The sequence below is a fragment of the Perognathus longimembris genome, chromosome 1 (genome assembly GCF_023159225.1).
Source record: "Perognathus longimembris pacificus isolate PPM17 chromosome 1, ASM2315922v1, whole genome shotgun sequence".
Lineage (NCBI taxonomy): Eukaryota > Metazoa > Chordata > Mammalia > Rodentia > Heteromyidae > Perognathus > Perognathus longimembris.
This window is the reverse complement of record NC_063161.1, coordinates 151,801,607-151,825,945: the sequence shown is the minus strand read 5'-3', so window position 1 is coordinate 151,825,945 and position 24,339 is coordinate 151,801,607. Positions and strand designations below refer to the sequence as shown.

At 42.8% G+C, this 24,339-nt stretch overlaps 1 protein-coding gene across 3 annotated transcripts in view; it reads right to left on the bottom strand.

The window, feature by feature from the left end:
- Positions 1–5,596: 5,596 nt before the first annotated feature.
- Mrrf (mitochondrial ribosome recycling factor) overlaps positions 5,597–24,339 on the bottom strand; it is a 54,334-nt gene continuing 35,591 nt past the window's right edge. For 2 of the 3 annotated variants that reach the window (XR_007210335.1, XR_007210334.1), the window contains 3 exons: positions 17,586–17,745; positions 10,748–10,866; positions 6,345–6,416 (listed from right to left, as the gene is read on the bottom strand). Coding sequence is in view for 1 of the 3 variants with exons in the window: in XM_048341311.1 (XP_048197268.1) it covers positions 6,339–6,416; positions 17,586–17,745 (238 nt within the window). In the remaining 2 variants the exon portion in view is untranslated. Of the gene's footprint in view, positions 6,417–10,747; positions 10,867–17,585; positions 17,746–24,339 lie in introns of all 3 variants that reach the window. The other variant, XM_048341311.1, reaches the window with a different exon arrangement.

Below are 24,339 nucleotides of genomic sequence, written 5' to 3'. Positions count from 1 at the left end.
GCGCACGCGTGCGTGCACATGCCCGCGCTCTGCTGTGTTTTCTTTGATTCTGCCTCTGTCTCCCTCTCTCCTGGCTCACCTCCCCCCACCCATCCCTCCTCCCTTTCAGGTCTCTGAACCCTCCTGATTGACTATTGTCCTGTGTTCCACCCAGGCCTCACCAGCACCATTCACTCACCCACAGGGTCCCTGACACCCACACAGGGCAAACCGCCTCTCCTTCCCTCTCTCCCTAGTGACAGCTCCCCACCTCCCTGTGTAGTGGCTCCAGGGCCAGCAGCCCTGAGGTGTGAGGTCCCACAGCTTCTAGACTTTCAGACTGTTGCATCCTTAAAGTTAAAAAATAAAAGGGGCGGGGGATGGAGGGAGAAGGAGGGGAGGAACAACAGAAGGGGGCTAACTTCTTTTTTTTTTTTTCTAAATGAAAACTGTTTCTCGAACCACCTGCTTGTTATAAGAGAAAAAATATTTTGTCAGGAACAAAAAGCAGTGCAGGAAGATGCAGTAGTACTTAATTTTAAATTAGTCCATACATTTCATTTCACTGCTTTTACTTATTCTGCCAAGTGAAGATGGAACCAAGCACAGCACAGGTTCTCTGACCCACCTGGAAACCACCAAGCTCACCCCCTTTCTTCCAGCCAGGGAGGGGAAGAGCAAAACCCAGGCAGGGCCCTGCCTGAGCTCGCTCCAGGGCTACTCATACCTGTGGGCCCTTCCTGCGCCACTGGTCTCCTAGGGTTTTTTTGGTGGTTGTTGTTGTTTTTATTTTTAGTATACTAGGGTTTGAACTCAGGACTTTGCAGTCATTAAACAGACACTCTTGCACTGGAGGCCCAGCCCGTTTTGCTTTTGTTACTGTTCTGGAAGGATCTCACTCTTTGCTACGTGCTAACCTGGACTGTGATTCTCTTATTTATGCTTCTTAGGTAGCTGGATGATAGATGTGTACTGCCCCACCCAGTTTATAGTAGGATGAGAGGGAGTCTGCCCAACTGTCTGCCCCGGACTTCTTGAGTAGCTAGGATTATAGGGTCGTTTTCTTAACTTCTGAGAGTTCCTAGCTGAGCAGTCAGTACCAGACTCTCTTGAGTTGCAAATCTCCCTCTGTGTGTCTCTGAGCAAGCAACTTAACCTCTCTGCGCTTCCATCCTTATTTACAAAATTGAGCAAAGTAATAACTCACTCCCAAAGCTGCCCAACACGAAGCCAAGATCCCATACTGTTAACCTGGCTTCTTGTTTGGAAGAAGGAGCTGTGAGGTGTTATCTTGGAAGAAGTTATTTTGGTTGAGGCTCAAGCTTGCCCAGCCCCATGGGGTCAGCAGGGAGCCCCACAATAGGAAGATCTGCTATCTTGGGAGAACTTAGGGATCCTCTGGATCGCAGAGGGAGAACTAACATTGCTCCCTAATCTTCTCTTTTGTTACAAATCTGTTAGTAAATATTAAAGATGAAATGTTTCAGCCAGGCACTGGTGGCTCACACCTGTAACCCTAGCTACTCAGGAGGCTGAGGTCTGAGGATCGCAGTTGAAAGACAGCCTGGGCAAGAAAGTCCAATTAATCACCAGGAAACAGGAAGTGGAGCTGTGGCTCAAAGTGGTAGAGCGCTAGTCTTGAGTGAAAAAGCTCAGGGTAGCACCCAGGCCCTGAGGTCAAGTCCCACAACCAACTAAAAAAAACCCAAAACATGTTTCTCTATACATACCACTATTGTCAACAAATGGGAATGAGTTTGCTACCTATGAAAGGGAGTTTCATATATACACATGGGAATATTTAGGGGAAAAAATTAGGCTTAGGGAAAAAAATCCTGACACACACAACAATGTGGATGTATATTGAGAATGTCATGCTATAAGAAATTAGCCTGTCACAAATGACAAATACTCCATGAGTCCACTTAATATGAGGTTCCTAGAGCAATCAAACTAAGAGACAGAAAGTAGACCGGGGCCTCCAGAGGCTGGGAAGAGGGGGAAATGGGGAGCTAGTGTTTGTTTAATGGGTGTAGAGTTTCAGTTTTACAAGGTGTAAAGAGTTCTGGAGACTGGTTGTATAACAACGTGAATGTACTTAACACCACTGAATTGTGCACTTAAAAATGTTAAGATGATTAATATTATGATATGTGTATTATACAATTAAAAATAGAAACAGTGGAGAGTTTCAGAATGGTCATAAAATAAAACCCAACTCTATAAAAGAAACATCCAAAGCACAGTGATTCTGAAAGGCTAAAAATAAAAAAAAATGAGGAAAGATGTACCAAGCAAATGTAAATAGAAACCATGCAAGGGATGCAATCTGATATATAATGGGACAGGATTTGGGTTCAAAAGCACTGCACACAACAAAGATAGAAGGCTCTGCTGTGCAGATCCGCATCAGACACCCCTGCAGCAGGTCCATGCAGTGAAAGTCACAAGAAATGCAGGGAAAAACAAACCCAGAAATACTAGATACAGAAGGCCAAAACACACTAATCTCAGGCCAAGAGTCCCAAAGGGTCAAAAACTAAGGATACAGAAAACTGAAACGACTATCTACAAGCTCCATGTCTTGTTTGTATATCAACTATGTACCCTGAAATAGGGAATACTCTTTCTCAAGCATTCATCATGAAAGCTGAGTATATATTAAGAACAAATGAAATCTCAGTCCATGGCTTTGGAAGCTCTGCACTTTGCAAGCACACAGCAACAGCCGAGGCTGTCGGTGCCAACGCCACCCTGTTGCCACTTGGTCCACTTTGGTTCTGACACCTGCCAATCAAGTGGGCTATGAAAACATAATTCCTTTTTCTCTTCTTCAATGTGTGCCAGGGATTGTGCTCTTTTATTGCACGTTTATTAGAAATAGCTAATTGGCCAGATACTGGTGGCTCATGCCTGTACTCCTAGCTACTCAGGATCACGGTTCTAAGCCAGCTCAGGCAGGAAAATCTTATCTCCACTCTTTTTTTTCTTTTTTTCTTTTTTTGGACTCAGGGCCTGAGCACTGTCCCTGGCTTCTTTTTGCTCAAAGCTAGCACTCTGCCACTTGAGCCACAGCGCCACTTCTGGCCATTTTCTGTATATGTGGTGCTGGGGAATCGAGCCCAGGGCCTCATGTATATGAGGCAAGCACTCTTGCCACTAGGCCATATCCCCAGCCCCTTATCTCTACTCTTATCTCCACTTAAAACACCAAAAAGCCAGAAGTGGAACTGTGGCTCAAGTGGTAGAGTGCTAGTTTTGAATACAAAAGCTCAGGAACAGAACCCAGGCTCTGAGTTCAAGCCCCAGGCCCAGCACAAGAAAAAAAAAATAGCTAATTGTTTTTAGTGTATGGATGTGCAAAAAGAAAAAAAAAATGAAGAGGCAAAAAAACTTCTTTGGCCTGAATTATTTTGTGGGACCTTGAGAGTCACTGAACTGAGCAGAGGTGCTTACTTCTTCTGGCAAGTGTGAGGATTTCCCAGCTTTTTCCTTCAGGAGAGAAGGGGGGGGGGTGAACTGCCCCCCCCCCCCCCCCCCCGTCCCAATCATTACTCAGCACATCTGAACAGGTAGTCTCTTCCCCACCCCGGCCACACCACCACTGTAGCCCTGACAAGGAGAGGAACAGAGAGCCCTTTGATAAACGTCAACTGAAATAGAGCAATCAGCTGAAAGCCATTTGCTGAGCTGTCTGACTGCCCTGGGCTTGAGGTTTTCCTTTATTCATTTATCATGATATTTAGCTTTGGCCACACACACACACACACACACACACACACACACACACACACACACACACACGAAATGTTGACATGTGGGACTCAAGCACAGAAAATCTTTCATTCTCCCCACTCCCACCCCGTCTGGTCCCCAAATAAGTTTTTGTTTACTTAAAGACTACAGAGGATTTGGCTGTTAAGAACTGAATGCCTTTGGAGTGGAATTACAACATAATTTATCATTTCCTCTGTTTATTAAAAAAAAAAAAATCCTTCTTCTTTGAGAAGCACATTTGCAGTGAGTGGGGGATTTGGACCACTCAAGAAAGCCTGTTTGCAAAGCCCTTGCCCTGTGTCTTGGTCACCAACAGGGGTTCCTTCCTTGTCCTTCTGCCTCTGTGCCGTTCTGGTGGCCTTCTGATGGATGGTGTGATGACTGGTAAACGGGGCTTGAGGACAGGCTGTCCTTTCATCCTTGACCTAACCCTGACCTTGAACTCTCACTGGCTATTTCACAGCATGGCAGAGGGAGCAGAGCAGCCCTTATTCCCTCCAGCACCGACAGCACCTGGAGGAGGTCAAACAGAGAGAGAGGTCAGACACCGCTCCAGAGCCATCCAGCCAGGCCCCACTGCCAGCAGAGTGGTCCGGTTCTGAAGGCAGACGCCTAGCAGACCCCGCCTAGCAGACCCCGAACAAACCTCTCCTCTCAAGGCAATACACAAAGCAACAGGCAACAGGTGTCACAGCCTACTCCTCCTATCTGTATTCCCAGTATATCATACAGTGCATGACAAATAACGAGTACTTGTTAAATGCTTACTAGGCAGCAGGAGGCAGCAGCTCCTTTGAGCAGTTAGAGATGCAAGAAGGGACACAGGTGGCCAGAGAGGCCCTGGCTGCTGAGCACAACCTCCCTCCCCACCCGCAGCTTGTCCTAGGTCCCTCCTCATCTGTGTCGTTAATATTGGGCAGGAAACTCGCCCTGAGTTCTGTGATCTATCTGTCCAAGCACATCAGAGGAGGACATAAGGCACCCAGTCTGTAGGGCAGTCAGCAGGTAGTCACTAGAATCAGAAGTGTGGGCAGTTTTGTGGGGTTCAACTCTTAACCTGTGGAATACTATCTCCAGGCAGAGAGCACTGGTATTGAGTTACACTACAAGATGCTTGCTGGGTGGGGCTGGGGATATAGCCTAGTGGCAAGAGTGCCTGCCTCGGATACACGAGGCCCTAGGTTCGATTCCCCAGCACCACATATACAGAAAACGGCCAGAAGCGGCGCTGTGGCTCAAGTGGCAGAGTGCTAGCCTTGAGCGGGAAGAAGCCAGGGACAGTGCTCAGGCCCTGAGTCCAAGGCCCAGGACTGGCCAAAAAAAAAAAAAAAAAAAAAAAAAAAGATGCTTGCTGGGAACTGGAGAAGGGTGTGGGAAGCCTCGCATATCTGGAGTATATAGTAGGAACGAGGTTGTTTCCTCCCTTGGACATCAATGAGCAGAACAGTTGGCAGTAGGTAACCTTAGGCAAGAAACTTCGCATTTTTGTAAAGTGAGACTGACAATGAATAATGAAAACCCTCTAGTGGTTTATAGCTTTACTATTTTGGGAGGATTTCTTACTTAATACTGTCATCTACATTTTCCTATTTGTCAATGGAGATAATATTCATCTGTCAAGTTACTGTGAAGATTACAAATAATGCCTAGGAATGGAAGGGAGGGAGAGAGGGAAGGAAGGAGGAAGGGGAAAAATTCCAGCACCCAAAGGCTGCCACAGTAAACCATGTCTATTAACAACAGTCCCTAGGGGAAAATTATCTCACTACCATGCCCAAGAAACATCTAGGACAAAGACAAGAGCCGAAAATGACAGCATGAAAACCACAAAAAGAAAAAAAGTAACCATTATTTGTTGAGTAGCAACTATGCACCATTTACTCACAATACAAATAAATGAATGCCTAAACATGTTCCTCTCTCTAGGTGTTCCTCTCTCTAGGTGTGAGGCCAAGAAACAGACTGGGGTTCAAATAAAGACAGCACTAATAAGCTATGACAGCCTAGGTTAGGGGACCAAAAAGACATGACATCCAAGCTGAACAGGGCAGGATGGTGAGGAGAGAGAGTGGTCTAGACAGAGAGCAGAACATAGGTGAAGATGATCCAGAGGCGAAAACATCATTGCTTTATATACAGATTGTTTTTAGAGATTACCCATTCAGACTGTATCTTTTTCTTTGTAGTCACTTTTAAATTTTATTTAGATTTTACGATTTGATGAAGATGGGCCTTGAACAAAGGGGTTCCAGGCTCACATCAGTCCAAACAGAGACAGGGCCCAATTCACTGAAAAGAAGATTCCTGAAATGAGGAAGCATTTGTGCTACCCCGTCAATGGTCACAGACAAGGCAATTGCCTGAGGAAAGGCTCTTCACCACTGGCACCCTCGTTCTCCACACCAGAAGGCTCATAGCAGAACAGTGGAGCTGAGGGGAAGGAGGGGGAGAAGGAATGAATTTCAGCACCCCAAAGGATGGCTGGGCCTCCACATAGCTACAACCTTCTGTGTGGATGGAAGGAGTGGGAGGGGACCCACCCGAGGCCTGGCTCTGGTGTGCGGCTGGGGTCTGATGGACCTTCATCCAAGGAGCTCTTTGGTCTTCACCGCCAGATGCTTGTCCAGCTCTGCGACTGTGTCATCGGCCATTTGGCTGATCTACAACACAAAACAAGGTCACTTGATTACTGGGGCTGGAAAAGGGTAGAAGGGCAAATGTTCCAGAAACAGGAAAAGGTCATCTGGGAATAATAATAGTAATAAAAGTTCACATTGAGTGTGAGCCAGGCATTGTACTAAGAAATTTACATAGACATTCTTGTTCATTAATAACTACCCCTTAAGATACTACTATTAGATGAGCACTGGTAGTTGGTTGGTTTACGCCTGTAATCCTAGCTACTCAAGAGGCTGAGATCTGCAGATCATGATTTAAGGCCAACCAGGACAAAAAAGTCTATGAGACAGACTTCTCTAAATTAACCACCCCTAAACCAGAAGTGGAGCATGACTCAAGTGGAAGAGCACTAGCCTTGAGCAAAAACACTCAGGGATAGTGCCCAGGCTCTGAGTTCAAGCCCCAGCACTGGCACCAAAAAATAAATACTATTACCACAAATTTTAAAGATTGAAGACAGAGACACTTATATCACTTACTTAGTATACACAGCTACAAAGCTGCAATCCCCAAATTTAATCTACAGTAGTCAGATTTTACAAGCCAAAATTTTAAAACTATGTATGTACACACATGCACAGAGAAAACTCTGTGTATGTATATATACACAAATATATATCTTTATGGGATAAAGATATATAGAAAGTATAATACCATATATAGAGAGAAAATATAAAGATATATAGAATGTATGTATATATATATTTATGTATTTACTGGGATTTGAACTCAGTTTTGGCAGGTAAATACTGAGGAGCCATACCTAAATCCCCTTCTCTTTTTTTGCCCTATTGTATTTTGAGGATAGGGTCTCACTTCCTGCTCAGGCACATCTTTGTACTGTGGTCCTCCTATTTTTGGCTTTTCACTGTACCTGGGATGACAGGAATGTCACACTATGCCAGCTGCTTTCTGCTAAGATGATGTCGCTTTGGCTTTTCTTCTTACACTGGCCTGGAACTGCGATCCTCCCTGAAACAGGGCTCTCAACCTCCCACTTAGCTTAGAATGATGGACATGTGCCACTGCAGTTCTGGGTTGAGAAGGAGTCTCATAAACCTTTTTGCCTAGGCTGGCCTTAAAACCAAGATATCCTCCCTATCTTTACTTCTCACAGAGCTAGAATGACAGGCATGAGCTCCTGTCACCTGGTTTGCCCTATCTCTTTATGAGCCTCCACAATGTCTTATACCTCTACTACAGAAAGCTTTTAAATGAATTGATAAAAAGAATATGAATACCCCAAGAGTTAAGGGGGAAAGGGGGCAGTCTTAAAAATGACTAAATACATCTAGTTAACAAACATGGAAAATTCAACAGATACTGAAGAAATGCAAATTTAAAAAAAGAAACTGTTCAGCTGTCATCAATGTTGTAATTTTTAATTACAATATTCAATGCCAACAAACCATAGTGCAATGGGTAAGCTCACATATCACTGATAGGAATTCAAATTGATGCAAATGTTCATGCTATTTAACCCCAGAATCTCTCAACTGGGAAATTATCACATGAACAGAAACTGAACATTGTTTCACAAGTCCTGTGTGTAAAGACATTTATCTTGGCTTTATTTTTAATAATGAAAAATCATAACATCTGAACTTACAGAATGGGAAAGTAGTAAATGCATAGTCATTAAAATGGTTAAGATTCTGTCTCTTATAGGAAAGATGTGCATATAAATAACATTCAGTATCTATTCCTGAAATGTCTTGACTTTCATAACAAGCACAGGTAACATTTGTAATCAGAAGAGAAAAATTCAAAAAACAATTGAATGTTTCAAGACCCTTATATCACAGAGGCATTTCACTTACCCCTCAATTAAATAGCAAAATTCAAAATCCTGTTTATATACCTATAAGAGAAATGCTCTATAAAAGACGTAAACAAAAACATTGAAGATCTAGAAGGAACCTTCAAAATATTAAAAATGTCTTTCAGTGATAGGAAGATAGGTAATTACTCATGTCGTCACCTATCCACTTCTCAGGAAATATTTATTAAGTGAATATTAAGATTTTCTGTGCTTTTTTGTCTTCAAATGCTCTATAATAAGCACATGTCACTTTAAGAGACATAACTTTTGAGGTGCTGCAGCCTCCCTGGATGCAGAGATGGTGGTGCAGGGAAGAAGCAGGGAGGAAGCGTAGACAGGAAGCCCCGAGCCCAGGATCTGGGTGCTCAGCAGCACAGAGCTGCTGGACCTCTTTCTTTGCTGCCCACAGGTCTGGGCCAAGGAAGAGCAGAAGCTGAAGAGGATGTTCAGCAACTGGTCCTAGGTAGGGAGGTGGCCAGTCTCTCACCACAGCAACAGTGGCACACTTTCTGGCTGGCGTAGCAAAGCTCTTGTGTCTCCCAGGTACTCTGCGAGAGGGATTAGACTCAGAATGGTAACTTGTTCCTCCTCACTGAGCAGCTGCAGAGCCTTCAGATGCTCGGGCCCTGCAGCTGCCTTGTACGGGGCAGGAAGCAGTGCCCAACAGCACAGCGGCATCTGTAGGCTGACAGTGTGGGGTAGCCGAGAACAAGGGGAACAAGGGCTACAAGCCTCAAGGGAAAAGTGGCCCTGAGCACAGTGTGAGCAAAGGGATGGGGATGGAAAAGAGGGAGACAACATACAAGTCATTTTTCCACTTGCCGCTCAGTTTCCTCAGCTATCAAATGAAACTGTCAGTCCCCTTCTCAAAAGTAATTGTGAGGGCTGGGGATATGGCCTAGTGGCAAGAGTGCTTGCCTCGTATACATGAGGCCCTGGGTTTGATTCCTCGGCACCACATATACAGAAAATGGCCAGAAGTGGCGCTGTGGCTCAAGTGGCAGAGTGCTAGCCTTGAGCAAAAAAGAAGCCAGGGACAGTGCTCAGGCCCTGAGTTCACGGCCTAGGAATGGCCAAAAAAAAAAAAAAAAAAAAAGTAATTGTGAGTTAAGCAAACTCATGAACATACAAAAGGATTTAAGGTAGGTTATTTCCTGTACAAATATTGGTTGTGTTACTATCATTTTCTGACTCTTTTGTGTGTGTGCTGGTACCAGTCCTTGAACTCAAGACCTCACTTGCGTGGCTTTCTTACTCATAGCTGGCACTGTACCACTGGAGCCATGCTTCCAGTCTAGCATTTTGCTGGCCAATTAAATAGAGTCTCATAGACATTTCTGCTTGAGCTGACTTCAAACCAAGGTCCTTCAGGTCTCAGCCTCCCAAGTAGCTAGGACCATAGGTGTGAGAGCCACTGAAGCTTGGCTCTTGACTACTTCTCCAAGCAATCAATCAATAAAAAGACTTAACTTTTAACCATACTGTAGGTACAAAGTGTCCCTGGGAACAGTCTAACTCAAGGCTCATCTTCTTATTTTTATCAAGCTTCTTAAAATATTCCAACAGCGGGGCTGGGGATATGGCCTAGTGGCAAGAGTGCTTGCCTCGTATACATGAGGCCCTGGGTTCAATTCCCCAACACCACATATACAGAAAATGGCCAGAAGTGGCCCTGTGGCTCAAGTGGCAGAGTGCTAGCCTTGAGCAAAAAGAAGCCAGGGACAGTGCTCAGGCCCTGAGTTCAAGCCCAGGACTGGCCAAAAAAAAAAAAAAATTCAACAGCAGCTCCCACTGCTATGTACTTACTACATCCAGGCGCACTGCGTAACATTTTTTTAATGTTTTTTTTTTTGGTGGTTTTTGTTTTTGCCAGTCCTGGGGCTTGAACTCAGCACTTAGGCACTGTCCCTGAGCTCCTTTTGCTCAAGACTAGCACTCTACCTCTTGAGTCACTGCCACTTCTGACCTTTTCTACTTATGTGGTACTGAGGAATCAAACCTCGGGCTTCATGCGTGCTAGGCAAGCAGTCTACCACTAAGCCACATTCCCTGGGTTAACATGTTTAAGATGTATTTTTGCACATAACCCTCACAGCATGTGAGATACTATACTCATTTCCAGTATATCAGAAACTTTATTTTACCTGCCTATTGTGTAATAGTTCCTGCTGTGCAAAAAGTCCTCGGTTACTTCATTCAAATTCAACCACTTTGCAAAATCCCCATAAAGCAAGTGGAACGGGTACCATCCTCTTTACAGAGCAGCAAAGACACAGAACATCCACTGTTCTGTGAGGTGGTGCTGAACCCAAACCACCCCCACCCCCAGCGGTTAGTCTGATGTCCTATCCCCTTTCTAGAGCCATCCTTCCTCATTCCAGCCAGGATGTACAAAGTCATTAAGAGTCAATCCTAGTCCCTTTAAGGTCACAAGGAAGGGAGAAAAGTGGCATGGACAAATAAGGTGAGACCAAAGACTAGCAGGCATACTTGACACTTCTAGGTATGCTGTATCATTTGGTTCTCATCAATGGGACAGGCACCATTCCTACTTCACAGATGAGCAAAGAGAGGCTCAAGAAAGTGAAGCCATTTGCTGACCCCTATGGCTGAGAAGTAAAAGAGCCAAATTTGAATCCAGGCCTGACCTATGCCAAAGCAAGTGCCCTTTCCATGATCATATGTGTAAAAATCTTAGTGCCATCACCAACATCACTGTCATCATCTCATCATCCCGGGAAAATAAAATCAAAGCCATGAAAGGCAGGGGTGCCAAGAATAGCTATGGGGCCAGCCTGTGTGTAAAGCCCCATACTCGGACTGGCTCAGGATGACCACTGCCTCGCCTGGGCCAGCCTCCTGCCCGGCTGCCAGAGCCCTCCTCTCCTTCAGCCTCACCAGTGCACAGCGTCACCCGCTGAAGAATAACTGTTTCTCAGAGAAAGGCGGCAGTGAAAGAATCTTGGCTAGAGTTACTGGGGGCTTCTGCCAAGTGCCTTAATGTTCAACAGGCCCATTGACAGCAAACTAAAGCAAAGGTAAAACAGCAGGCTGGCAGATGTTGGAGTCCTGAGCATGAAGACCCTTGGTCCTTCTTCAGGAGAGCTGACCTGGGCTAGGGGGTAGGGAGTTTGAAGGGGTTGAGTGACTAGGAGTCAGACACAATGGCTGAGACACAACCTGCAACTGACTCACTTCATTCTTACACACCAAAGGTTACAGAAAGTCTATAATGAAGTTAAAAAAAAAACTCACCTCAAAAGAATTTTGAAAAATGTTTCTTGGGTTTTTTTTGTTTTGTTTTGCCAGTCCTGGGCTTGAACTCAGGGCCTAAGCACTATCCCTGGCTTCTTTTTGCTCAAGGCTAGCACTCTGCCACTTGAGCCACAGCGCCACTTCTGGCCGTTTTCTATATATATGGTGCTGGGGAATCAAACCCAGGGCTTCATGTATCCAAAGCAAGCACTCTTGCCACTAGGCCATATACCCAGTCCTTGAAAAAATGTTTTTAAAGGAAAAAAAATCACAAAAATTGTTTCTAATCTTATCACCTTAAATGACCATTTTAATATTTGATATGTGTAAGCTGCCAAACATTTTCTGCCTATATGACTTTTCTTTATAAAAATGGAAAAGGAAAGTACTTTGGATAGCTTATTTATTTATTTATTTAACTGAATTGAATTTCTTTTTTTTTTTTTTTTGGCCAGTCCTGGGCCTTGGACTCAGGGCCTGAGCACCTTCCCTGGCTTCTTCCCGCTCAAGGCTAGCACTCTGCCACCTGAGCCACAGCGCCCCTTCTGGCCGTTTTCCATATATGTGGTGCTGGGGAATGGAACCCAGAGCTTCATGTGTAGGAGGCAAGCACTCTTGCCACTAGGCCATATTCCCAGCCCCTGAACTGAATTTCTTGGGGTACTAGTGATTGAACTCATGACCTTGTGCATGACCAGGGCAAGGTCAAAGGCTCTACCAGTTGAACTACATATCCCACTCTTCTATTTTTGTTTTATTTTTGAGACAGAGGTCTAATTAGCTTTCCCCAGACTGGCCTCAAAATTCACAATCCTCTTGCCTCCAGTAGCTGGAACTAGAGTCCAGCACTCCAGTCTTATAATAAAAATAAATACATACATAAATAAATAAAACTCTTAAAAAATTCCATAGCTGTAATATATTATTATAATTATCATCCTATGTATATAGATTCTAATGAGTAGATATAAAATCATTATGCTCCCATTCAGAATTTTAGACAAGTGTGTGTGTGTGTGTGTGTGTGTGTGTGTGTGTGTGTTTCTCTTTTGGGTAAACTCTTAAGCTACTGAATCAAAAATATATGGACTTTGGTATACACTGCCCTATTCTAGGAAGGTTATACAAATTTATATAAAAATAATCTTTTCTGAGGTTATGAAGGTAAAAGCAATATTTCATATATTATTAACACTTTAGGCTCACATTAAAATTCTCAGTTTAAAGTTGGGGAGCAGTGGTTCATGCCTATAGCTACCTAGGAGGCTGAGACCTAGAGGATCTCAGTTTGAAGCAAGGTTGGAAAAGCCCAATGGAACTCCATCTCCAATAAGCTAGCAAAATGCTGGACTAGAGGTGTGGCTCAAGTGGTAGAGAACAAGCTAAGAACAGGGAACTGAGCAAGAACATGAAAGCTTGAGTATAAGCCTCAGTATGTACACATACACACACACAACTGTCAGTTAAAGTTTTAGGAGTTAGAAAAGGTAAACTAAAACAAATGCATATATTCTTAAGACATTAAGTGGTTTAGACAGTTTGGGCAGTACTAAGAATCTTAAAAACATGCATTACTATTCAATAATCCCACACTTAAGATGCTCTATCCTAAGGAAATACAAGGAATTAAAATGAAGATATTTAAGGATGAAATTTCCCTTTTAAAGAAAGTCTTCTGTATTCAACATTTCTACAAACAGATATTAATTACTTCAATAATCAGGAAGAAAAGTAAATACATTTTTAAATTACTGAATCAACTAACAGCTATAGCCTTGTTTATATAAAATAAAACAAACAACTCACACCAAGAATTTGGTTGATGTTTTATGATTAACAGAGAGAACAAAACAAAGTGCACATGAGATTTTGTCCTAAATATTTTCCTACCCAAACTTTTTACAATATGGCTGCACATGAAGTTAGTAACAGTAAGGTAAGAATCAACATTTAAATATGAGTGTCTTTGGGCAAACACTCTGACAGTGAAAGGGTATATACGGTATGTTGTACAATATGAATATCACAGATCTTCTCAGAGAGAGAGAGCCTGAAGGAACATACTAAAATACTAACAAATAGCCAGGCAACAGTGGCTGGAGCTTGTAAACTTGTAATTCTCAAAGAAAAAACTGGGCCTGGTGACACCTGCCTATCATCTCATCTATATGGAAAGCACACATCAGGGATCGTGGCCCAGGCTGGCTCAGGAAAAAAAGTGACCCCTTATCTCAAAAATAAGCAAAAAGGATGGGAAGGTATGCTCAAATGCCTGTTAGCAATCACACACACACACACACCACCACCACCACCACCACCACCACCACCCCACCACCCCGGTCATCTCCAACTGATGATTTCTCCATTCTTTTAAGAAATAATAGGTATTGGCGTAATATCAGAAAAATAAAGCTATTTTTGTTTTGAAAACTAACAAACAAAAACAGCTGGGTGTCAGTGGCTCACACCTGTAATCCTACATACTCAGGTGACTGAGATCCGAGGCTTGTGGCTGAGGATTTTGGTTTGAAGCCAGCCCAGGCAGGTAAAATGTCCCTGTGAGACTTTTATCTCCAGGTAACCACTCAAAAAATGGAAGTGGCACTGTGGGTCAAGTGGTAAAGTGCTAGCTGAAGAGGCTCAGGATAGCACCCAGGCCCTGAGTTCAAAACCCATGACTAACAACAACAACAATAACAACAACAACAAAAAGTCTGATCTTAAAAGGTTGGTGAGGGCTGGGGATATGGCCTAGTGGCAAGAGTGCCTGCCTCGGATACATGAGGCCCTAGGTTCGATTCCCCAGCACCACATATACAGAAAACGGCCAGAAGCGGCGCTGTGGCTCAAGTGGCAGAGTGCTAGCCTTGAGCGGGAAGAAGCCAGGGACAGTGCTCAGGCCCTGAGTCCAAGGCCCAGGACTGGCAAAAAAAAAAAAAAAAAAAAAAAAGGTTGGTGAAACTTCAGGGCTAATGGTAATGGTGAAGGCCTCTAGGGAGGTATAGTTATGTGGGCTTTTTAGGAATGCCTGGGCAGGACCAGAGGTCCACCAGAGGCTGACCAACAAATCCATAGAAGAGACAAAATGCCCAAGGAAGGGGACAAGGAGCTGACCCAGCTGGGTCAAGGCTAGGGCAGAGTCTATTTGAGATCTGATCAGCACTCAGAAGAGATCAGCCTAATCTGAGCTGATACAGAAGAAAAGGAGGGCAAAACAATGACCAGAGGGTAGGTGTCACGTGTTCTCATAGTGCTTTCTAGCAGCCAGGCAAACTCTTCAAGGTAAAAATTACCAATCTTTTTTTTTTTTTTTCTTTTTTTGGCAGTACTGGGGTTTGAATACAGGGCTTGGAGTTTAACTAGGCAAGTACTCTACCATTCTAGCCACACCTCAGCCCACCTTTTTATACAACAAATCAAAATGCAACTCAAGGAGTCAAGCAACTTTCCCAAGGTCACAAGGACATCAGGTATAAAAAGAATCTTTTCTTTTCTCTCCCATCTCCCCTCACTCCCTCCCTTCCTTCCTTCATATTAAAAGGTCTCTAGGTCCTCACCTTCACATGTGCTTTTTTTTGCAGAATTATCTGGAGGGCTTCTTAAAAACATATTGCTAGTCAGGCATGGGTGGCTCATGCCTGTAATCCTAGCTACTCAGGAGGCTGTGATCTGAAGATTACAGTTCAAAGCCAGCCCAGACAGGAAAGTTTGTGATAGTCTTCTCTCCAATTAATCAACAAAAAAGAAAAAAAAGTTGAAAGTGGAGCTGTGGTTCAAGTGGTAGAGCACTAGCCTCAAGCTGAAAAATGTTTCAGGCCCTGAGTTCAAGCCTAGGACCAGCAAACTAGCAAACAACTACAACAACAAACATTGCTAGGCAGATGTACAGAATCAGAAAGCACAGGGGCAAAGCTCTAGAATCCATCTAAAACTCCTCCCAGGCAATTGTTCTGGCTGGCCCTCCTACACCTAGTGTGCTAACTGCTAGTCCAGAAGGAAAGTACCAAGTCACTCTGTGGACTCCTAGGGGTTCCCCAAATAGCGCTTCCCTGTTCATCCTTCCTACATGACATTTTCATTGCAGGCTTTAGAGCCTCTCAAGCCCTTTACATGACACTAAACATAACTCCAAGTAATGGTAGATTTACCTCCTAGCTCACTTCCCTGTGGTACTGCTCAGGCTCAGGCAATCATTACTTCCTGGATGGATTACTGCAACAGTCTCCTTGCCTCTTGTCTTGTCCCTTGAAGTGTTATTTATCTGGCCACAACAGTCATGTCTCATGAACATAGATGTGATCTCCTCATCAAAGAAATCTTTCAGGAGAGTTACTGTACAAAAGTCTCCTTGGAAACTTTAAAAACTCTCGGGGCCCACTCCAGATTCACCAACTTAATCTCAGAATAGGGCATCAGATGCCTTCCTTAGACTGCCATGAAGATAACACATTTCCTTGTCAAAAAGAGAGTGGGCTTGGCCCACGTGGCTTGCTTTTAATCAATGGGCTTTTCCAGGAGTAGTGCTTAAGATGTGCGTCAGTGGGCTGGAGAGATAGCCTAGTGGCAAGAGTGCCTGCCTCGGATACACGAGGCCCTAGGTTCGATTCCCCAGCACCACATATACAGAAAAACGGCCAGAAGCGGCGCTGTGGCTCAAGTGGCGGAGTGCTAGCCTTGAGCGGGAAGAAGCCAGGGACAGTGCTCAGGCCCTGAGTCCAAGGCCCAGGACTGGCCAAAAAAAAAAAAAAAAAAAAAGATGTGCGTCAGTGGCTGAACTTACAGTAGGCTTGGGCATTTGCTGCTGAGGACTGATGGCCCAGGACACTCATTAACTCTTAAAGATTGGAGCCCAATCCAAGATCTGAAGCCTACTGAGAGCCTAGTCTAGAATAGCTACCTTCCACAAGCTTCTGCAGAATTATCTGGGGAGCTTTCAAAGTCTACATATTCCAAAAGAATGTGTGGCCCATAGAAACGTGAACACAAAATAATGCTTTGATACTGTAAATCACCAAGTTTTGGAGTAGCTGCTACACAGCATTATTGTAGCTACAGGTGAGTGAGCTAGATGCACAGTAGACACGGAAACCTCTAGACAAAGTTAAATTCCCAAGTGTGGTCTAAAAGACCTTCTGTGATGTGGTCACTGCCTTCTCTGTTCATTCCCTAGCCTCATCCAAGGCGCAGGCCCCACTGACCTAGGTGAACAAGTGATTCTCTACTACCATACCATGCACATGCTGTCCTACCATTCCTCCTCTTCTCTCCATAGTTTATTCCAGGAATTATTCTAGGATTCGCTCAAGTGTCACCACTCAGCACACTGAGATCATAAGTGCTCACTTCTCGGAAGCCAGAAAGTCAGACAAGAGTGTTAGCAAGTGGGCTCTGAAATCTGTCTGTCCTTGTCTGGATCCCATCTCTACCACTTACCAATAGTGTGACTTGGCCACATTACTGAACCTGTCTCACTACCTATACCTCACAGTTTTTGTTGTTGTTTGAATGCTGGGGATCGAACCCAGGGCCTTCTGCATATTATGAAAGTATTCTGCCACTGAGCATTGAGCTGTAACCCTAACCCCTATCTCAGAGTTTTGTAGTGATGAGGAAGAAGGGCTCAGCACAGAGGCTGGTGCACAGTAAAAGCTCTAGCATCTTGTCTTCTCCTGTGGGTCCTCTGGGGTCTGGCACAGAGCCCTGTGTCATCTAGAACAGACTTAGTCAATGACGACTAAGGACCAAAGGGGCTCTGATTAAACTGAACAAATGAGGGCTGGGAATATGGCCTAGTGGCAAGAGAGCTTGCCTTGTATACATGAAGCCCTGGGTTCAATTCCTCAGTACCACATATATGGAAAATGGCCAGAAGTGGCGCTGTGGCTCAAGTGGCAGAGTGCTAGCTTTGAGCAAAAGGAAGCCAGGGACAGTGCTCAGGCCCTGAGTCCAAGGCCCAGGACTGGCAAAAAAAAAAGAATAAACTGAACAAATGAAATGATCAGAGGTATTCTGATTTATTAACTGAACAAATGATTCCTTGGGTCAGACACACTACAGCTGTTGGTGACAGTACCTGCTTTTCTATGACTCTAATGGTATCCTCTGAGGTCTTGTCCTTTGATTTCTTCAGCTTATTAATTGCGTTGCTGCGTACCCTCCGTAAAGAGTCTTTCGCCTTGTTGGTGTTCTGTTTGGCCAGTTTCACCAGCATTTCCCTGTGTTCCCTGCTTACTCTGATAAAAGAGAAACAAGCAAGTAAACAACAACAAAACCACAACAAAATCACTCTATACGTTAACCTCCATCCAAGAATCCAACATCACTTTGTCTACCAGCTCAATACCCTATAACTTCACTTGTCAGCTGATGTCTTCACAGTTCCTGGTGAGTTAGCCAAGAAAAGTCAGTAGGAATACTGTTTTGTAGAATAAGCCAGAGTCAGAAAAACAAGTATGTCATGTTTTCTCTCCTAAGTAGAATATGGACTTAAAAACAAGCCAACCAACCAACCAACAAAAAGACATGAATATGCAAAGGGGAAATTAGAGGGATCCAGGAAGAAAGAGATGGGAACAAGAGAAGGAGATGATGGGGAGCAAGTATGACTGAAGAATATTGTATACATGTTTGAAAATGTCATAATGAAATCCATTATTCTGTAATAAGTTACTGTTTTTACTACTAGCATTTCCCTCATATGAGCAAACTGAGGCTGACAATAAAGCATTAGGACTGGCACTTTTGACAAAGATCCTTACAACCACCACTAGTCAGTTATTATTTTATATTTATTTGATCTTCATGACAATCTACCAAAGCAACTTCAGCACATCTGTTCTGCCTTCCTTTCTGGATCTTGCACAAACTGAGTGCTACTTACTCCCTACTAAGACCAAAGCTGGGCTCTGAGTGAACTAGGGTGAAAGTGACAGACCTTTGACCTGCTCTCAAGGAGAGAGACAAGGGGCATTTATTAGACTGATAAGTGCTACAGTAAGGCCAATGGGGAAGGACAAGGTGCCATAGGAGAAGCAGCTCAGCTCACTCAGCTGGAGCGGCCCAAGTTTAGGAAGAGGGCAGTAAGGGAAGATTTCCCCAGAGAAATGGTATCTAAATGTTAGGGTGACCAGTGTTCACTGCTGTTCACCCATATTCTTGCTCTCGTCCTCTGGGACACATAGCAGGAATGCATGTCTCCACTTCTTCTGAAGTCAGCCTGTACAGTTTGCATGGGCCAATGAGAAGTGAGCAGAAGTGATGGGTCTCACCTCACTTCCTTTCCCTTGGCCACCGTATACCTGGAGATAGAGCTTCCATCAGCTCAGGACCCAGGATAACTATGGTCAACAGAATTGAACAGGCAGCATGAGCAAGAAATAAACAACTGTTCTCTCTAGACCTGGAGAAGCAGTCTAAGTTATCTGCACTGGCAGGGCAAAGAAGATTTCCAGAAGGAAAGAGCATGTATTAAAGCTTTACGAGGTAAAAGAAATCATATTTCATTTGCAGATGTGAGCACAGATAACCAAGAAAATAAGTGACAAGGTTCAAGTACTTTATATGCATATGTGAAAATAAAAATTATTTCAAGAAGAGGAGAGAAAGGGATAAGAGAGGGGATGAGGTTGATGGGAACATTGTATTCGTGTGAGGAAATGTCACAGTGAAATCCTCCTTGTATAACTAATGTATGCTAATTTAAAAAATCTTCTTAAAAATGAGTCACAAGAGAAAGTCTGAAAAGCCATATCCTAGAAGGTCTAATAAAGGGATCATTTATAAAGAGACTATGAAACCCCATTATATTGGTGAATAAAATGAGGTCCAACAAGTTTGGTATTTTATTCAAAGTCACACCTAGGCTAAACCCCAGTAGCTATCATTCTAGCTACTCACGAGGCTGATATCTGGAGGATCACAGTTTGAAGCCAGCTTAGGCAAAAGGTTTATGAAACTTCATCTCCAAAACAAACAGCAAAACACTTTGAAGGTGTGTTTCAAGTGAACTCAAGAGTTTGAACTCAGCATGGATCTATTTTCAAACCCTGGTATTAGGAGAAAAAAAAAATCACATTCAGTCAAGGTAAGGATGTCCTCCCATCTCAAGTCACTGGTTGCAGTACAATGAAATTCTTCTATCCTGAAATGGTCACCACTGGCACGTTTCGTGACCCTCCAATCAATGTGGTTCTTGTTGAGAAAGGGCAATCCCATGTTCTGGGTCCATGATCAGCCACTAAACATTAAGTGGTATTTACCTGACATTTTCTCTCATAACAAAAATTTTAAAAATAAGATTATTTTGAGGAAGGAAAAGCTCTGAAGACAAAGTGGACAGTTGTGTTATAAATAAATTCTCCCAAATTCAACTAATAGAAAGTGTTCTCTAAGTAAAACTGGTTTTCATTACTATTATTATTAACTCTATACCATGTCAAGTACTAAGTATGTTATCTCAAGTTATCCTCACACAACTCTTCAAAGCAAACCCTCATTTTCCACTGAGGAAACAGAGACTCTGAGTTGTTAAGTGACTTGTGCGTGTGCCTGAGTGACAGCACTGGAATTCAAATCCAAATCATGCTAGCCTCTATTCTTTCTACTCCTCCATGTTGCTTACCCCTTATAATCTATTTCAAATAAATCACGCACTTCAGCTTCCAGGCAGAAAGCTTTTCAAAGTCAGTAATATGAATCTTAGGACTGAAAAGGACAAAACCACCATGTCAGGAGTTTAGGGATTTGGATCAGATCTTGTTACTTTTATGGTTTTTAATTCACTGAACAAAAATCATGCTGACATGTTTAGGTCTCTTTCTTGTTCTGCCAAAGCATATGTCAGTATAAGGAAGGGAAAGGAAAATTAAAACGGTCCACTGATTCAAAAAACTTAATCCTGTTGAAATACTAGGAGGGGCAGAAAATAAATGAATCTGATTGTAAGAAACCTTTAAAACGTTTCTCAAAAGACCAAGTATTTCAATCTTTTTTACAGAATTTTAAATAGGTTAAGTAACCCTTAATGAAAATTTTTATCTAACTATTTTTCTTTTCAATGCTTGTGTTTTAAACGGAAGAAAAAAATAATACTTTTAAAAGCACAAAAGTTCTAAAAGGGCCAGGCACTGGTGGCTCATGCCTGTAATCCTAGCTATTTCAGGAGGCTGAGAGACAGAGGATCCCAGTTCAAAGCCAGGCTGGGCAGAAAGTCCGTAAGACTCTTATGTCCAATTAGCCACTGGGAAACCAGAAGCGGTATTGTGGCTGAAAGTGGTAGAGTGCTGAAGAGCTCAGGGACAGCGACCAAGCCCAGAATTCAAGCCCCAAGACTGACAGAAAAAAAATTTTTTTTAAAGGGTACATAAAGAAAATGAATTCATTATATATAATTTGGCTTTATTACAACATATCATTTGTATTTATTAATATAAGCATGACATTACTGTATTAGTAATACCAATTTCTAGCTGTAGTAGGGGATAATTATTATTTTGACAATGTCAAAAATACCTATTTAGCTGGGTGTGGTGTTACAAGCCTGTAATCCCAGTACTAGGGAGGCTGAAGCAGAGAGATTCCAAATTCTATGCCAGCATTTCCTACACAGTAAGACCCTATCTCAAAAAAACAAAATAGGCTAGGTACAGTGGCACTTGTCTACAATCACAGTTCCAGGCCAGCCAGGACAAAAGTCAACAAGATGTTCATCTCAATCAATAAGCTGGGAGTGGTGGTCCCAGAGAAGCTGAAGGCTTAAAAAAGCACAAAAGTGCTAGGAGTATGTGACTTAAGTGGCAGACTGCCTGCCTGGCAAGCGAGAGGCTTAATTCCTAGTACCACTGAAGCAGGTAAAAGAAATAAAATGTGTCTCAGAATTGAAATAGTCATCACAAGCAGCAAGGATGCTGGATATGAGTCAGGGTGTACTGAGAGGAGGAAGGGCAAATGCAAATGCACACTGTACCCAAGCTGAAAGGTAGCAAGAGCCACTTTATCTTTCTGAACCTGAGTTTCCTTACCTGTAAATGAAGACAAAAAGACATCTGACAGGGTAACTAGAGAAACGGATACAGGAACATAAAGTATAAGCAAAGATGGCCGCATACAGTATTTATGAGTGTTTTAATCAAACACATTTAATAACTTCCTCATGAAACAATAAGGGCACATCTGTTTTAGAAAAGGAACATATTATATTATGGAAATATTTTAATTTCTTTCCAGACCAGTGATTAATACATCTGATCATCTGCATCTTCCATTTTTAGGGATCTGTGTGTGAACTTAAGCATCTCTCTCTCTTTCTCTTTTTCTCGTGATACTGGGGTTTGAACTCAGGGTCTCACACTTGCTCAGCTTGCTGGCTCGGCTGGCACTCTGTCACCTGAGCCAAGCCTCCAGCCTAGCTTTTTTACTAGCTATTTTTGAGATAATCACACAGACTTTCTGCCCAGGTTTGTTTCAAACTATGATCCTTCACATCTTAACCTCCTGAGTAGCTGGGTAAAATGCCTGGCTTTTTTCTGATTTTTGAACTGAGGTGCTCAGTTCTGAGCCTCCAAAATAATCAGCTTATCAAGCAAGTACTCATGGCCAGACTCTGGGCACTCCAGAGAGGGGACAGGCCTGGTCAACTATTCTAGAGACCAGTGAACACAAATCTGTAGGCTACTACAGTACTTACAAAGACCAGGAATGCTGCTAGGACCTTCTCTCTTGGAAGGAGCATGCAGAATTATAGCACAAATCTTTTGCTTTGAGATCTGGAAAATGACAAGAGTACATGCTGAGCTGTTAGCTTCAGAAGACAAGAGAGGGCATTTGGGGGAGAAGCACAGGAGAACAGGAAGAAATGTAATGGCAGAAGAACAAGGCTGGTAAGGGTACACCAATGTGCATTTGTTCTGCAAGCCTAGAGTTTTTACAAGCCACAAAGCTCAGGCTTTAAAAAAAAAAAACCAAAGCGGAGGTCCATTTACATGATAAATTCTATAAATTTTCTAAATGAGCACCAGTTGATGATCGGAAGGTGCTGGCTGAGGGGAGGGCACAGTTCTATCCAAACTACAAAGCCAAGCTTTGTGCCACTCTGAGCCTGTCACTTCCAAGCCGAGTGGCCTTAAGCCAGTTATTTAAACCCTCTGAGCTTTAGTTTCTCATCTGGAAAAAGAAGTTTAAGACAACGAAACAAACAAAACAGCAGTTCCATTTCAGAGTTATCACTGAGACTCAGGAAATAATACCTGGAAAGTAGCCAGCGTCAAGCTTATTCTGATAAAAAATAAACACTCAGAAAATGTGAACTGTCTTTTGCGGCTATTTAGGTTTCAGTAACCTCCACAAGGCTGAAAGCTTTATCCAAGAGAATTAACAGAACAAGGTTTACACTTCAGCAAGATGGCTTTAATGAGCAATTTATCATCTCATACACATTTTAGAATTTAAATGTTTCTGCAGATAGCCCTGAAATCTTCTCATTCTTTCATTCTTCATTCATACATTCAAGTTAGGGCTTCATTCAACAACTGTTTACTGGGTCACTGTGGCAGAAATAAGGGATATAACCTTAAAGACACATAGTCTAGCAAGGAAGATGGACATTAAACACATACATAGTGAATAGTTATTAAGTAACTACAGTTCTAATAAACGCTGTAAAGACATAGAGTTAGCTGAGCACCAGTGGCTACTCAGGAGGCTGAGATCTAAAGATCATGGCTTAAAGCCAGCCGGGGAAGATTCTCTCAATCTTATCTCCAATAAACGACTCAAAAAAGCTGGAAGTGATTCTCAAAGTGGTAGAGCACTAGCCTTGAGCACGAAGAAGCTCTGGGACAGTGCCCATGCCCTGAGATTAAAAAAAAAAAAAGACATATAGAGTTCTTTGAAAATAATTAGCAAAGTTATCAGATCAATCCTGGGATCCCAGAAACTAAATGTCAAAATATTTAAGCTAAACATTTAAGTTAAGAAGAACAAGGAGAGATGGTAGGAGATCATTCTCACCAAAGGGAAGGAAACACATGTAAAAGGTATTTTGTCTCCAGAAAAGACTGAAAAAAAAAAGCCAGAGAAGAGGATAAATATCTCAAATAAGGAGGTTCAAGAGGTTGGCAAGGGCAAGGCTACACAGGCCCTTCAATGTCATACTAAAGTAAAAACATATACTGAATACCATTCAGCCTTAAAAAAAAAAAAAGGATATTCTGAGTTGTGTCACACATGAATAAAGTTTAAGACTATGGTAAGTGAAATAAAAGATTCAAAGGCACAAATATACTCTATAGTTCCATTTTATATAGAGTTTTCTTTTTGTTTAATTTTTGCTGGTAGTAGGGCTTGAACTAGTACTCTACCCACTTGAGCCATACTTCTACTTCTAGCTGTCAAATTCTTAAAAGCAGAAAAACAGCCTTTACCACTGATAGGAAAAGGAAAATGAGGAGGAAAGAGTGAAATGAAGACTTTTCAAATGGATACAGAGTTTCAGTTTAGCAGGATAAAAGGTATTTTGGAGATTGGCAGTAAAACAATGTGAGTTAAGGTTACTGACTAAAATAGTTACATTTTTAGTATATACTTTATAATTTCTATAAGTGGAGGGGGTAGATTTTGGTAGATTGTTCCAATGAACATAGTACATCACAGGAGAGTTTCAGGTGACAAGGGAAATTTTTACCAGACTTTCGAGTCGACATCAATGTATAGACCACATCTAAGTACATGGGAGAGATTGCACAGAAGTTCCTAAGCAGGCAGGGGGATGGGAAATCAAGACCCATCCTGTAGCAGCTTCTTGGTTCAGTGATGAAGGTGATAGCTTTTGT